The sequence below is a fragment of the Neofelis nebulosa genome, chromosome 12, assembly GCF_028018385.1.
Source record: "Neofelis nebulosa isolate mNeoNeb1 chromosome 12, mNeoNeb1.pri, whole genome shotgun sequence".
Classification (NCBI taxonomy): Eukaryota; Metazoa; Chordata; class Mammalia; order Carnivora; family Felidae; genus Neofelis; species Neofelis nebulosa.
In genome coordinates, this window is record NC_080793.1 from 6449955 (window position 1) to 6466397 (window position 16443).

General features: G+C 54.0%; 1 protein-coding gene across 3 annotated transcripts in view; it reads right to left on the bottom strand.

Moving 5' to 3' along the window:
* The window catches only part of GPR107 (G protein-coupled receptor 107), a 70700-nt gene that overhangs the window by 18885 nt on the left and 35372 nt on the right, over positions 1–16443 (bottom strand). For 2 of the 3 annotated variants that reach the window (XM_058693815.1, XM_058693814.1), the window contains exons 10-14: positions 15014–15089; positions 13172–13245; positions 12687–12804; positions 9760–9890; positions 7405–7448 (exon numbers count right to left, since the gene is read on the bottom strand). In XM_058693815.1, coding sequence (XP_058549798.1) covers positions 7405–7448; positions 9760–9890; positions 12687–12804; positions 13172–13245; positions 15014–15089 — 443 coding nt within the window. Of the gene's footprint in view, positions 1–5182; positions 5215–7404; positions 7449–9759; positions 9891–12686; positions 12805–13171; positions 13246–15013; positions 15090–16443 lie in introns of all 3 variants that reach the window. The other variant, XM_058693816.1, reaches the window with a different exon arrangement.

Below are 16443 nucleotides of genomic sequence, written 5' to 3' on the forward strand. Positions count from 1 at the left end.
ACGTCACGGCTGAGGCTGGGCCCGGCCAAGGAGCACACCGCTGCCCCCGGCTGTCCCCAGCTGCCCACGGCACAGACTCGCGGCCGGCAATGAGCTGGGCGAGGAAGAAGGCCCGACGTCCCACTGCTTAATGCCACAGCCTGGTCAACAGCAGACAACACCTTCTCCCTAAGGGCCCCGGGTCTCCCTAAATACTGCAGTCATCAGCCAGGAAGAGGTGGTTTCCACTGCTGTCTCAGGACTCACGGAGGTCAAACGCAAGCCAAGGCCACGAGGCAGGAGAACCACGTCCAGAAGCAGGGAGGGCACACCAACTGAGATCGCAAACCAGCCTGCTGGACGGCCAAGGGCCTCTCCAGACAGTAAGGTGCCGAATGTTTTAAAGTCCTAATTTTAAAAAATGGCATGTGTCCATGATGTGGCTGTTTCTCAGGCCAGGGCGTATAGAGGCCTCATTGCTTTTGGTTATAGATTCTACTAACTCGGGGTGGTGACAAAGATTGATTCTTTTGAAATGTTGAGCTGAAGCTGTGATGTTGATGACATTAAAGGGGTGATCTGGGGTGATCTGTGAGGGGAAAGTAATGAAGAGAGGGAATCTGGTGATTAAAAGAAATGAAAAATCATTGCATTAAGCCAGTCTAATCAGATCCTTTCTCTCTCTCTTTATTTCTTCCTAATAGTCTATTTAGGTGTGGTTTTAGCCTTTCTAGGGTCACAGACAGCTTTGAGAATTTGCTGAAGGCCATGAACCCTCTGCCTGGGTAAATGCACACAGGCACAAAATCTCACCAAGTTTCTGGCGACCACACACCCCCTCCTGTGACGCACTCACAAATGCCCCGTGAAAAACATGCCAATTAGATGGCTGGCCACACACATACGTGACCTAAGGTGGCCCTGAGTGCAGGACAGAATGCCGCCCTACCTCGTGCCCTAGGAGATGCACAAGCTTCCCTCCCTCTCTCCCTCCCCCTCTCCTTCTCTTTTTGGTTTCTGGAGTAGAATTTAGTGATTCATCACTTACATATACCACCCAGCGCTCATCCATCCCAACAAGGAGCCTCCTTAATCCCCATCACCCATTTAGCCCATCCCCCTGTGCACCTTCCCTCCAGCAACCCCCCGTTTGTTCTCTATAGTCAAGAGTCTCTTACGGCTTGCCTCCCTCTCTGTTTTTATCTGATTTTATTTCACTCCTGAGATGCATGAGCTCTCTAAGCCCCTGCACCACACCAGCCAGAGAGAGAGCGCTCTCCGCCTGCCAGCAAGGCGCCTTCCTGGAGCAGAAGACTTGCTTACGGTACACTCTTGCTGCAGCTTCGGGGACAGGAGACGATTACGAGCTTATGTTCTAGCTACGTACCCAGGGACAAAGGGAAGGATGAAACTTCGGAGCAACCAGATAAAGGACGTCTCATTTTTTTCTGCCTCTCCACTCTTATCATCTTGAAAGAGTGCTCCGGAGGGGGGGTAATCCCCATGCCGTCCTCAACAGCAGTGCGGACAACAGCATAGTGTAATTCCAGGGGAACTCCTTCCTTCCCAGGCTGCACCCGGTCCTAGAGCCGTCCCCGCATGCTGGGGAAGGGAGATCACAGTGCAGCTGGGAAGTTCCCCTTTCTCCCGACCTCCTTCCTCAGCCTAGGGCTTCTGACCTAGGGTCCCCAGGTCTAACCTAATAGTAATCGTCACTGCCTGGAGCATCAGTGGGCCACAGGGCACCTTGGTTTCTGCTTGGAAAATGTAAATAAAGATCGGACGCACCTGAAGTTATAACCAGGAACCGGGTCAAAGCAGTCAGGGAAGACAGTGCTCGTAAACATCAGCCCAGGCCGAAACGTCTAACCCAAAGCCCTGCTGGTGAACTGAGGGTGATTGATGTTAAAAGCCATCTTGTTAAAGAAAAGCACAGATTCCCATCAGAGTAATAAGGTAAAAGATCACAGTGGATAATGATGCAAAACCTACTGCCCCAAGTAACAAAGAACACCGTTCTGGACACAAAGACGGAGTTTGGTAAATACTTAAAAACAGTAATTTCTTAGACCTCTGCGAGCTCTATAGCTCTCACAGCACCCAGTAAAGGGTGAGCAGTCAGTGTATCAACGTCATCGTATTACACCTAGGATTTTTAAAAATGGTGTCTCTTCAATGTCCACAACAGCCAGGAGATGGCCAACTTTTCCTGCAGAGGGCTGGAGAGCACCCTCGTGGGCCAGATGATCTCTGCCCCAACCACTCAACCCTGCCACTGAAGCACAGGGAGCGGCCACGGGCGATGCTTCCACAAGTGGGCACGGGGCATTCCAATAAAACTTTATTTACAAAAACAGGCGAGGGGAATTCTTCCTTTCTCACCAATGGGTTTTTCATTAGGTCTGTTTACATGAACACAAAACTTTTTTTTTTTTTTTTTTTTTGGCACAAGAGGCCCAGAACGAAGAATCTGGCCATGCCTGAAATAAACTCTGTAGGCACAGGAAAAAAGAACCAGGCAGACTTTTCGGTCGTGACTGTCGTGACGAGAGATTCAACAAGCCTCATCTCTAACACACGGTTCTCAAACTTTTGACCTCAGGGTTCCTTCACGCTTTTAAAAATTATTGAGGACCTCAAAGAACGTTTGTTTTTGGTAACGTCTGTCATTATTCACCAAATTAGAAAATGAAACAAATTTCGGAAGTATTTCATAATCGATGCAAAAGCGAAAGAAGGAATCCACTACATGTTCATATTAAATATCTTTTTTTTTTTTTTTTTTCAACGTTTTTTATTTATTTTTGGGACAGAGAGAGACAGAGCATGAACGGGGGAGGGGCAGAGAGAGAGGGAGACACAGAATCAGAAACAGGCTCCAGGCTCTGAGCCGTCAGCCCAGAGCCTGACGCGGGGCTCGAACTCACGGACCGCGAGATCGTGACCTGGCTGAAGTCGGACGCTTAACCGACGGCGCCACCCAGGCGCCCCTCATATTAAATATCTTTTTAATAAAAAATAACTCACTCAAAAACAATTTACGAGGAGAGTGGAACCGTGTTCTGTTTTTGTAAATCTCTTTAGGGTCTGGCTTAATGGAACACAGCTGGACTCTGGTATTTGCTTCTGCAGTCAATGTGCTGTCCAAGAGCTGTTTTGGTTGAAGTGTGTGAAGAAAATACGGCCTTGTGCAGACGTGGGCCTTTCCAGATAACTGTGAATAGTCTTTGATTCCACATGAAAACTTGACAAGTAGTAGCTTCTTTTTAAAAAAAAAAAAATTTTTTTTAAACCTTTATTTATTTTTGAGACAGAAAGAGACAGAGCACGAATTGGGGAGGGTCAGAGAGAGAGGGAGACACAGAATCTGAACCAGGCTCCAGGCTCCAAGTTGTCAGCACAGAGCCCGACGCGGGGCTCGAACTCACAGACCGCGAGACCATGACCTGAGCCGAAGTCGGCCGCTTCACCGACTGAGCCACCCAGGCGCCGCAGGGAGAGAACCTTTCTTAAGCAGGCTCCGCACTCCTGTGGAGCCCAATGTGGGTCTTGATCCCATGACCCTGGGATCATGACCTGAGCCAAAATCAAGAGTTGGATGCTCAACCGACTGAACCAAGGCGTCCCTAAGGGTTGAGGTTTAATAACACCAGTCGTTTTTACTATTTCATCGAGGCCGCTCTTAAGTGGAACGAGCCTCTCCCACCCCCTGCGAGCAGCACTGATGCCGAGAGCAACGGCCACTAACACAGTCCTGTGCTACCGCCTTGAGTCGCGCTAAGGCACCAGCTGTCTCACCCACCGTCCCTCCTGTACCATCAAGTGCAAACATCGACAGCAAAAAAGGATGACCGCGTCCAGTGATGAAAACTGTTTTGACCCTGAGGGCCCTCTTGAGGACGGCTGCCCTGAAAAACACTTCCCACGGTCACAGCAACTTCCCGAACATGGCAGCAGCTCAGGATGAAGCCATTCCTCTACAAGCCCTACAGCTAGCCCATCACCATTTGTTTAAAGGCCTCTGAAGCTCACATAAAAGCCCAGAGGCCTCAGAAAACTTCCTCTGAATCTTCCTTAGAAACCTGGGGTGGGGGGGGGAGGGGTGCGGATAAGAGCAGTAGCAGCAGAGACTGTTAATTCAGTGAACAACATCTACCCCCAGGCCAGTCCCCTAAGGGAAGGACGCTGGAGAAAGAAGGAAGCAGGTCCAGGCTCAAGGGCAGTGACAGCCAGTCAATGTTGGCAGGCAGAACACAGTAGAACCCGAGCTCGGGTGTCTGCGTGCGACTCAATTAAGCTTCCTCTCGGGGAGCGCAGCAGCGCGGCAGTGGCTCTAAATGACACGGGAGTGGAGAGAAGCACCAGCGTGTGACAGAGGAGACAAAGACACAGCTGAAGGCCAGCGGGCGACTGCATCCTTAACGCTTCCCCCCCCCCGGTTCAGTCAGGAGGACTCCAGAGACGAAGAAGTAACCACCACCCAAACAAGCACTCCGAAAGCCACCCACTGGCCCACACGCAGCGCTCCCCCCGCCGAAGTCGGCCCGAACTGCACTTACTCGGACAGTCTTACGCCCAAGTCACTGTCAAGGTTGTGTGCTGAGTCAATGGCCTAACGAGCCTATAAACAGGACCCGGAGCCTCAGCCTCCATCCAGCAAAAATGCTTCCAAATCTAGCAGGAGACATTACTGCCCGTGGCCTTCACTTTGCCAGCTGCCTCTGGGACGGGCTAGATCTCAGAAGGGCAGACTGAGGAGCACGGGGGGTCACTCAGAGCACCCGGGAAGCTGCGGTCGGGCGGTGGCCCGTGTCCCCACTCCAGCTTCTGCCCCGCTCTGACCTGGCCTGCTCTGCAGTCACACCTGGGCGGCGTGCCAGGGAGGGGTGGGGGGGGGGGTGCTATTCCTGAGAGTTCTCTGCAGGGGGGACTTCACCGTGGGAACGTGGCCGCCTTGACTCCAGAACTGTTACAGGTGTAACCATTTCTCAAAGTACTGAATGAAATACACAATTGCAGATTAGCCAAAAAAGCAGCCACGGCCTACAGATCAACTCCGGGAAAGAACGTGGATCAAGGCACCCCCCCCATCTAACCTACTCTGTCCCCCCTCAAAGGGTTTGTGATGTTTGCTGATGAGAAATGGGTGCTTTCTCAACAGTCTGTCATCCCAAGAAGGAGAGCCCTGGTGTGCTCATGGGACCGCTCTCTGCTGAAGAGGTCCCATGCTGTCACCTGGTGGAAAAAACAAGAAACTGCGTGTGAACCAGGCGATGACGAGAGCATTCCAGTTCGATGGTTTCCCTTTACTACAGATGCTTCCTTGGGGACAATTCCAACCCCATCTTGGGCGTCACCTGCTGTGCTATCCACCCCAGGCAAAATATCTGATGAAGAGCTCGGGGAATAAACGGTCACAGATGCAATTCATTACCACGGTTACCCCCAAACTGGGGGTAAGAGCTGGGCGCAGAAGGCAGAGAGGCAGTTGGAGGGATCAGGATGATGCAGGATGATGGGGGGGGGGGGGTGGGGGGAAGGGAGCTGGTGAGGAAGGGCCAGAGGAACCCACAAGGGGAAAAGGCGAGACTAGGAAGAAAAGTATTAACAAAACTCATCAACCGAAAAGACATCACCCTTGGAATTTTTACATATTTCAGCCAAGGAGTAAGAAAAACAAATTCAGAAATACTGAAAGGCATCAAGATGAAAAAGTAGAATGTCTCATCTCAGTGTATAAAAAAAAATTCTGAGTACTGCCCACAACCTGATGTGGGGTACGAACCCACAACCCTGGGATCAGGAGTCGCTTCCCCGCAGACCAAGCCAGCCAGGTGCCCTCAATGTGTTAAAAAGAAGAGAACGACCAATTTGCTGTTATAAAAATAATAACAAAGCCACCTTTTGCTATGACAGGCACAGAAAAAGGAGAAAAAGACAAGGCTATCCCCAAACAACAGTTATTCCCAGAAGGTGAGTTTTCATTTTCTACTTTGGGTTTTTCCGTCTACGGCGGGCGCTTTAGGAAGATTCTAGTTTGTGCTTTGTTCTCTGTAATTTCCCTTTCCCCCACTCCAAGAAGGCAGAGCGCTCTCTGAGCTCCTTGGCTCAGGGCAAGGCGCTGCAGTCAGGCTGAAAGCGACACATTTAGGCAAAGTTCAAGCTGAAACTCACTAGCAAGAATCTGTCCCAGAGGGAGAAGGGAACCCAGTTCCTCTGAAGAAAAAAGGGGAGAAAATCAGAGCTACTTCCCGGGCCTAGAAAGAAAACACGAGCTGGCATGTTCTGCGAGTGGAGCCTGCACCCACTGAGAGGCCGGGCGGGCCTGGGGAGGCTGGACTCCGCACTGACTGGGGCTCCCAGCCGAGGCAGGACCCCCACACGCCAGGCCGCCCAGAGCCAGAGCGCTACGCGGGCCGGATGGCGGGAGTCTCCCCAGCAACCACTGTGGGCCCAAACTGCAGGAGCCACAGATGCCCTGGGGGCCGTGCTCCACAGAAGAACCCGGGATCTCTCTGGACCCGGGGCTGAAGCCCTGAAATCGGGTCTAGTTCAACTTAAAGAAAATAACACGGTATTAATTTTATGGCAAGTATGAAATAAGATTTGTACCTATCACTTGATTTCCAATTTTCCTGAGATGCATCCACGTTATTTTTATAATAAAAGAAACACAGATCGGCGACAAAACTTCACGAACGCCACCAAAGGAATGATCTGCCTTCAAGAACACGATTTCCCAGACCCGGAGGCAGCTCAGAGCAGAGAAAGCACTGCTCCGTGGTCCCCGTGGCCTGAGGTTCCCCCTTTACACCACAGCGGCCTGTGGCCGGGTACTATTCACATACGCGCAGAACCACACAAAACATTTTCTTTGTGGCTTCTTTCCTTAGGAGGCTCGGTTGGAAAAGCGAGGAGCTACAGAAGGCTCTGATGGCACAGCCGTTTAAAAGCCAGAGAGCTTCAGAGCTTCTCTCTGGCATCGGCCTCCTTTTAAATTAATACCGACACGTCTATTTTGAAAGCGCGTTAAATCAGCAGGAAGGGGTGCTTTACACAGAGCCATCCCCAATCCATCATACCTCCTGTTCTCACAGCGAAGTGCTATCCGGTCCTTCCCAGACGAGATTTTCTCTTCCTGACTCAGTTCGGAAAAGGTGAAAACCACATTCACACGTGGAAACGCAATGAATCATCTCAGCAAGCAGCAATCGCCCCCACGCCTCCTTACACAACTGACCTCCGCAACGTTCACCACCTGCCTCTCCAGCAAACAACCCCCCCCGCCAACGGCTGCTCTCATAAAGCCCCCGGGGCTCCCCCAGACTCCTCCCCAAGAGACAGCGGCCCCTCCGCCTCCCGGGAGCGCCCGGGCAGGGGCTTCAGGGAAGGCCCAGCAGCACAAAGGGGCACAAGGAAACTTGCCTTTTCCATCTGTGGCTGACGCTTCTTGTAAATGCCTGATTGACCTAAAAATGAACATGTGGAGAACAAAAGGTTAGCTCACACCAATCCGCACTCTTCTGTGTTTCCAACACTAGTAACTCAAGGCCCTGAATTCCTCAGTCATGAGCTGACGGGCTGGACTAGACGGTTTCGGAGCGCTCTCCCGAATCAACGTGACCTCTCCACCCAGCACCTGGCCGCGTACGGTACTCGAGCCCGAGCGTTAAGGACGCCCTCTAATGGCTGAGAAAGGTCTGCCAGGGGCCTGGGTGTGAGGAGAAAAAGCAAAATGCGATCATTTCGACGCTCTTGACCTCTCTCTCCACCTAAAATCTCTCACTTCCCCAGCTACCCCCACTCCCTGACACCGCACTGGAGCGCACCCGCTGCCCACAGAACACGGACCCCCGCACACGGAGGCCGGAGGCTGATTTCTCAGGTCTAGGTCTAGGTCTAGGAGCCTGTGAGCACATGGCTTCCCGCAAACTCAGTATTTCACTGTCTGGAATTCTGCTGCCAAGTGGCAGCCTCCAGGGAGCCTCTTCTCTTGCTGCGATGTGCCAGGTAACTAATCACCATCATCGCTGTTCAGACGGGAACACGAACATTATTAAAGGCGCTACGGGAAGGTCTGTCTCCAAAGGATGAGGACGGCCTGGGGGGAGAGGCGGGCGGTGGGGGCTCACAGATGGGGCCACCCACCCTCCACCTGACCCCGGCTGAGGGCTTTCTCCCGAGAGCCCCGCGCCCGCCCCCTCACCTGCCCACCTGGGAGATCTGAATGGCACACCACTCAAAAGTGAGCCAGCACAAAGCCGGCCCCCAAGTCATCGGTGCCGCTCCTGAAGCTACCTCTAGTGCTCGACGCTTTTCGTTTTACGGCAACTTGCAGAAGACGCACTCTCGAGAGTATCGCCGTGTGACATCTGCCCCTTCGCGCCACAACGAAGGAGGCGAGGGAAATGACCACCCGCAGCCCTATCGCTCCCCTGCGTCTTCCCAAACCTCCAGGTCCTTTCTTTCTGCCGAAGGCGGCAGACGAAGAGGAGGGCTTGCACTCTGTTCCGGACAGAAAGACGCTTCTTTCTACCCGAAGACGGTGCTGGTCATCCCGCTACGGATGCCTGGGCTACCTGGTCCCGGGCACGACGCAGGGAGGTGGGGGAGATCGGGGAGACCCCCCCCCATCTTCTGGAAGCTGCCGGCTACACTGATGTAGGCACAACGTGTCACGTACGATGGAATAAGGGTCAAGAGTGAGTCTGACCGGCTGGAATGAGGATGACCCTCTGCTGGTACCATATTCTAAGTAATCGGAGTGACAGAATAAGCTGATAAGCCCCAGGATCTTGAAAAATAGGAGTTTAGGGGCGCCTGGGTGGCGCAGTCGGTTAGGCGTCCGACTTCAGCCAGGTCACGATCTCGCGGTCCGAGAGTTCGAGCCCCACGTCAGGCTCTGTGCTGACCGCTCAGAGCCTGGAGCCTGCTTCCGATTCTGTGTCTCCCTCTCTCTCTGCCCCTCCCCCGTTCATGCTCTGTCTCTCTCTGTCCCAAAATAAATAAAAAACGTTGAAAAAAAATTAAAAAAAAAAAAAGAAAAATAGGAGTTTACTGCAGCGTGGACCACTTTACCTTTAACACAACACAGGTAAGTCCACTTTTTAAGACTTTATTCCAAAAGGAGTAACCGCTTTCAAACAGCCACGGACCTAGATCACTGTAAGGGTGTTTAATTTTTGCTAGCCTTTTTTCCTCTCCTTGCTTCCTACTGAACCGGTAATTTCCTTCACGTGGCATTAAGATTTAATGAGGATATCTTCTCTCACCAGCCACTGGCACTAACATTTCTTCACACATAATCAAAGCACAACACGCGCGTCTGAAGCCCGCCATTCTGAAGACCTCTGACATGAGAACACGTTGGGAACTCTCGCTGGTTTATGTCAACGCACTTCCTCACCTTCCGCCTACCTGGCAAGAAAGCTGTTTACAGGATTTCTTCAACTCTCCTCCCTCCAAATTCGTGCTGCCGTTATGTCGCCCCTGAGTTCTCATTTCCAGACCCTTCTCTATGATCTAAGCTGTGCTAAAAGCCAAGGTGCCAGATCAGCTGTATCGGATTCCACGGAGGGACAAGATCAACACCCGAACTCCAGGCTCCTGCTCCTGGAGGCGGATTCAGGTCCGCCTGAGGACCCAGGAAGCTCATTTGTTAAACCGATGCCCCGTGTGATTCGGACTGGTTTGGGAACGGCTGATCCGGGGGTCTGGACTTGGCCGATGCACGAGCCTCGGGGTGCACCGCGGCCCCCCCCCCTTCCTGCGGGTACTCACCACACCACGGGGAAGAGGATGGCCCCACAGCACAGCAGGTCTACCAGAAACAGAGAATCCTTCCACAGGCCATACTCCGTCGTGCCCTCCTCGGTGGACTCTATGATGATGTAGGCCACGTTTGCCAGAACCTACGGACACGAGAAGTCGCTGAGGCCCTAAGGCAAGGGCAGGCCTCCACCAACAGCGGCCCCAAGGGGGGTGGGCACTCGGGCTGGCGGGCCCCCAACCACGGCCACGGCATTCCCTCCAGGGCCACATGCTTTTCAGAACACTCCACTCTCCCATCCAGGAGCGGTGTCTGTGCCCTCCTGCTGAGCGTGCGACTGCCCTGAGCGACAGTCAGGCGCGAGTGAGGCCATGTGATTTCCGAGGTAGGTCGCACAAAGGACGCCGCCTCTGGCTGGGCCTCTCGGGGGAAGTCTGTCTCTGGCAACCCGGAGGCTGGCAACGTGGAGAGACCAGGCAGAGGAAAAAAGGCGGAGGAGCCCCTGCTGTTCTCGCCCCGCCTCATCGAGTCTTCCCGACCCAGGAGAGGCAGGTGAAGACTGAGGTGACCCCAGCCACGGTCTCACTTGTTGCGCGAGGGCCCCCGTCGGACCCGCCACGCCTCGGTTCCTGACCCCCACCGAACGCGAAGAGAATACATGCTTATTGCCACCGTGTTTGGGGGGAATTTGTGACGCAGCACAGACCACTGGGACCCTCTGCTTTGCTTTTCAGGCCCCCTGAGCAGGGCCAGGCGGTGGCCTGAACGGTGGCACCGCACTCAGCCACGACGCCCAGTTTCCTCAGGCCCGGGTTCTCCCAGGGCAGCCGCTGCCGCTTCTCAGAGACAGGCTTTTAAGTACCAGAGGGTGTTATCAGAGACCAGGGCGACGAGAATGGCAGGTTTGGGCCCGGTGCCTGAGAGGCCACGCTGCTCTTCCTTACAAGTAACCCCACCCAGGTCCCCTCCACATGGGACATGGCTCAGTTCTTCCCCCTGAGGTGCACTGGCAACCGCGTCCCGCTCCACTTGGCCCTGGGGGTTCAGTCCCGGCACGAGTGCGCTGCGAGAGGCCCCAGGGCCTGGCTACACTGGGACGGCAGTACTCTGCAGAACCTAGGAGATGCTCTCTGGGGGATTTCCGGTAGGTGTGGATGCACAGATCACAAGTCCTCCGTCCCAAACACTGTGCTCGCCTGCCGTAAAGGTCACCCTGCACACTTTGACAAAGAGTGCAAAATCTGCCACGCTGCTATTCGGGACATCTCAAAGTAAGGTCTTCCTGTCTAGGAGCTTTTAGTGACATGGTCGCAGAAGCCATACTTTACTTGGTACGAATGCAAAAATTACTCTGAAATTCGGGCCTTCCTCTATCCTGCGCGCCTGCACGTGGGACTCCACCTCTGAAGACAAAGTGGAAACAAAGGCTTTCTCTCTCACCTTAAATCCCTAACTCCCCTCCGTCCTCAGCCGACACTCTTGACATGCGACACAACGTTCCCTGGTGTGGCACAAAGTGCCAAAAATGTCCCTCAAAGTCTGCGCGTACGTTTTGTGCACCTCTCCCTTCTCGCTCAGAACTGTGCACCGGCTCCCCGTGGCCACGAAGAAAGAGTCTTAGCTTTCCGGCTGCCGTTCAAAGCCTTCCCAGGCTGGCCTCTGTGCTTATCGATGCCTAACTTCCCTATGTTCAATTCTTTAAATGCCGTTTCCTCAGACGGGCCGGCCATGTAACCTTGTGTTCAGCTCCCTTGGGGGTGCGAAAGCCAGAAGGCCGCGCCCCGTCACATCCCGGCTCGGGTGGGGTGAGGACGCAAAATTCGCCTGGAGGGATGGAGTCTGGCGGGGGGAGACGGGGAGACGGGGGGGGGGGGGGGGGGGGGGGGGGGAAGCCACGTGCAGCGCTTGCAACTTGGCCCGGGGCCGGCGAGGTGGCCCTGGGAGCTCCACAGCCGAGACCCACACAGATCCTCAGCCTCTCTGTTCACTCGGCAACCGACCACCCGCGTCCACTGCTCCTCTTCCGCCGGCCACGGGTCTTTCCTTAAATGTCTAGGCAAGGCCCTTCTCTACCTTGCAGCCTTCCAGATCGTTCCGATTCGGGTGATGAGTCTCTCCTGGGAAATCTACAGCAACTGGTCTGCGCCACTCATCTGGCGCGAACACAGGTCCCGCGTCATCAACGTGGAGGTGGCTCTGGGGCAAATGCTGCCAGAGCACCAGTCACCAGGGTGAGGAGGCGGACCTGGGGGCCCAGGGAGGTGCCCGCCCTCCCCTCGCCCGCCACACCCACACCGTGCTCCCCAGGGAGGGCGGCCGAGAACAGTTTCACCAAACGCACGCTCCTCGGTCGAGCAGAGCAGTCCTGCACCCCTGCCAGGCCCTCTCTGCTTCTCGTGAGTTCTCCAAGCCCAGTGTCTGCCTCCAATAAGACTGTTACGCAGGCGACAAGGTTCCTGTCCCCAGGGGCTCACGACCAGGGAAGGCTGGCCTCAGCCCAGGGTCCCGAACCAGGAAGGGCTTGATGAACAGCTGTCCTGAGGTCCGCTTAGTATTCTACCTTGTGAAGCCTCACCGGTATCGTTCACGGTTTTAAAATCACTGTTAATAAAATCACTACGTGCCTGGGCAAGGCTAAGAGGACCATTCTGTCAGAGGGGAGCCTGGCGCAGGAAGGCAGGCGGCAGCTTCCCGGACTTCCCAGCAGCTCCCTACTCAAGGCACAGGCGTCCACACACCGCTCGCCAGCTGAGTGACGGCGGACAGCTCTCGGGGCAACGACCCGAGGCCCGGGTCGGCCAGACGGCAGAGGGAGAAGCCCCAGGGGCCCGAGCTGCGGTTCTGGGTGAGCCGACGCCCTCTTCCCGGACAGGCCGGGAGCTGAGCCCTGAGAAGCGCCAGGACACCACCAGGACACGCGGGACTCGGGTCCCTTTACCTGCAGCGGGATGACGATCATGAAGATCTTCTTGTCTTTGTCGGAGAGGATGTGCTTAATGAAAGCCCAGCCGGTGCCGATGAGCGCGATGGTGATGAACAGCAGTGCCCCCTTCAAACTGGAAAAGAAAGCATTTCAGATGTCAACGGTCTCTCCAGACCTTCTCTGCCGGTTCCGCCGCACAGCTCGTTCGCGACTGCGTGCGTGTCTCGGAAAAGAAAGGCAGCCAACTTCAGGAAACGCCTCGAGTTCGCTGTGCACCCCACTACCTGAGCAGCCCATCCCCCCATCCCCCCCTCCCGGGAGCAGGCCAGCGGCCCCGGGCTGTCGTCTGCACAGCCACCCGCGTGACACACACCCCTGGCGCGGCAGGAACCCAGAGAGGCCGCCACGGGAGGGCAGGGCTCTTGCTCCCACGGCCTCCCCAACTTCTCCTGCGCATCATCTCACGCGACAAGGGTTCGCGGGTCCCTCTGCGTACTTACAGGTGAGTGATGTAGTACACGACAGCCCAACCCTCGATCGGAAAGCCCTGGGAGGAGATGTAATGATAGTCGATCTGCAACCAGAGAAGGGTCTTTCAGAAAGGTCCACCTACCACGCGTCTTCGTGTGCACAGTGAAACAGGAAATGCCATCACAGGACCTCACGACGGGGGATGTCCCCTCCATCTCACGCCCTGATCCCTCACTCGTCTATCCACGGTTAAGGACAGGAACGTCAGGAAGCATGAGAAACCAGCCACGAGGTTTCAACGCCAACACGCAGGCCAGGTCCCTCTTCTGGGGCAGGGGATTCACGGGGGGCAAACGGCTGCCTGTTCTGGTCTTTAAAATCTCCACCGCCCAAAGGCCACAGGTTTTTATGGGATCCCAGCTGAGAACTTCCCCTTGCCTACCCCAGCTGCTTATTCCATACGTCAGTCAGCCGGTCAGCAAAAAAAAGGCATGTGGAATTATCTAGGTTCAGCTGTTTTCGTTTGGAAGAAATCTGTGAATTTAGAGCTACTTAAAGCCACCAATGTATGTTAATTGAGGTGGCAAGTTTCAGAGACGCCCGGGGGGCTCAGTCGGTTCAGCAACGACTCTTGCTTTCAGCTCAGGTTATGATCTCACGGGTTCGCAAGGCGGAGCCGCGAGTCGGGCTCTGCGCTGTTAGCAATTCTTGGGATTCTCCCTCTCTCTCTCTGACCCCTTCCCAGCTGGCATGTGCCTGCATTCTCTCTCTTAAAAATAAATGACATTAAAAAAAATTTTTTTTTTAAGTAAATAAAGTGGCAGGTTTCAGAAGCACACCCAAAATGCTTCCTGGCACAACTCACAAACGCTGACAGCAATTTCTTCATTCTATCACAAATGGCAGCTTAGATACTAAAGTGACTCAAGGATCCTGCCATTCATCATCTAGAAGGTTCCAGAAAGAATTTTTAAAAATTTTTTTAATGTTTACTTTTGAGAGAGAGAGAGAGAGAGAGAGAGAGACAGAGCACGAGCGGGAGAGGGGCAGAGAGAGGAGGAGACACAGAATACCAAGCAGGCTCCAGGCTCCGAGCTGTCAGCACAGAGTCCGACGCGGGGCTCAAACTCACAAACCATGAGATCATGACCTGAGCTGAAGTCGGACGCTTCACCGGCTGAGCCCCCCAGGTGCCCCAGAGTCTTTTAACTTAGATCCAAATGGGAAATTATCCAAACGACTGTCGTTTCTAGAGACTGTAAGTGGACACATCACGACGCCTACGACAACCCTTGTACTTGCAGGAGAGCGCATGTCTGGATGCTGTCGCCCTCAAAGGTGCAGCCGCGGGAGCCTCATAGGCCTAGAAACCCGGCAGGCTGTGGCACTCCTCCCTCGGGCAGGATCGCTTCAGTTCGCACCTGGACTAACTATGCAAAGTGCAAGCTCGATTCACACGCCTCAGTATTTAGGGCATCATTTCCCCCTGAAGAAGTTATGCTAACGCTGGGCTTCAAATCAAACAGGAACATGGAAAGATGTTTAGAAAAGTAAAATCGCGGAAACAATTCAGCAGGTGGCACTCTAATCCCAAGAAAGGACTTAAAAAAAAAAAAAAGGGAATAAAAGCAAGGAAGCAAGGAAGCGTTCTAGGAAAACTCTGGGAACGTAGGCAGTATTAGAAGAGGTCTCGGGCCAGGTCAGGGAGGGTGTAATGACTCATCCCTGTGATGGTCCCTCCCGTACCAAAGGAGGCTCCGTGACAAAAGGACTTCTTTAATCTACTGTTTCCCCCCTTCCTTCCAACTCATTTTTCCTGATTAGAGGCACAGCACATCATTTCATGAATGACCCGAAATATTAATACATACCGCGTGGAACACCAGGGAAAGAGACTTGGTGAAAGGAAGGGCTGCCATCAACCAGTGAATTTTAAATACGTCATTCCTATAAAAACAGAGAAGAAAGAATTAAAAGACAGGCATCAGATACATTTACAAGGAAGCAGTAAATACAACCTAAGCAAACCAGAAACACGAAGCCTTTTTTGAGACCTAGTTTCCACCAGCAAAAACAGACCCGACGGAGCCCCAGGGTCGCCTCTCGCGCACAAGTCTGTGCCGTGACCGCAGCAGCATCAGGCACCAAGGCCACAGGTCTCTGTTGTGACCGCAGCAGCGTCAGGCACCGAAGCCAGACAGGACGAGTTCCAGTTCCCGAGAAGACGGAAATCCACACAGCTGGCCAGCCTCGTGCCCAGAAACCACCCTGGAAAGGCCGGAGAGGCGAGAACGAGGCGGCGGGATCTAGGGACCTGGCGAGAGCTCTCCCTGGGAGAGCAGAAGGGGTGCGGGCGCAGCTGTAGGGGCGGGCTGCGGCCCGGAGTGGGGCAGGGCAGAAGGGAGAGCCCCGGGGTGGTGCCCCGTCCCCTCGCCCTCAGGGCTGGGACCGGCCAGTGGGGAGAAGCGCCCGCTCCCACCACCAGGCCTACACAGGTACTCGCCCACCTTCGGGCTGCCAGGCATTCAATTCCTCTACCCTTTCCGACCTCACCCTAGGAACTAACCTAATGGGACACGAGACGCTTTTGGAGACAGATTTAAAACTATGAAAGTACACGGAGACTTGAGTAAGAGCTACGGAGGAAAGTCACGCTCTCAGACAGCAAGACATTCTGCGAAGCCACAGCAGCAAAAAGTGTGGAAGGGGTACAGCGTCCGACAAATAAGCCAACAGAACCGAGAGCTTGGAAACGGATTCCTGCGTGTATGGAGGCTTGGCCTACGACAGACGAGGGGCAGCCAACCGGCTGGAGAAGGATGGACCATTTAATAACTGGCATGGGGAAAATCCGCCCAATCCTGTGTGTGCGTGTGCGTGCGTCTGTGTGTGTGCAGCTGTGTCCCCACTTCACATTTACATAAAGAAGGACTCCAGATGGATTTCACTGCCAAACATAACTTACATCCTTTGTGACCCTGGAGTAGGAAAAGGCTTCTTCCAAGAAGCCCCGCCCAAGATTAGACAGCTTTGACTCCGTTAATATGAAAGACTTCCGTTCAACAACGAATACCACAGGTAGGTTTAACAGACTGGGGGAAGAAATTTGCCATGTCTGGGACAGACAAAGGATCGATGTCCAAACTATGCAAGAAACGCATGTAAAGCGACAAGAAAATGACAGAAAACCCAAAGAAAATGTGCAAAGCATAGAGACGGTCACAAGGAGGGGAACCCAGATGGTTAACAAGGCCCCGGAAGGAGATTTCACGTCACTAGTGGTCAGAGAAATGCAAAATAG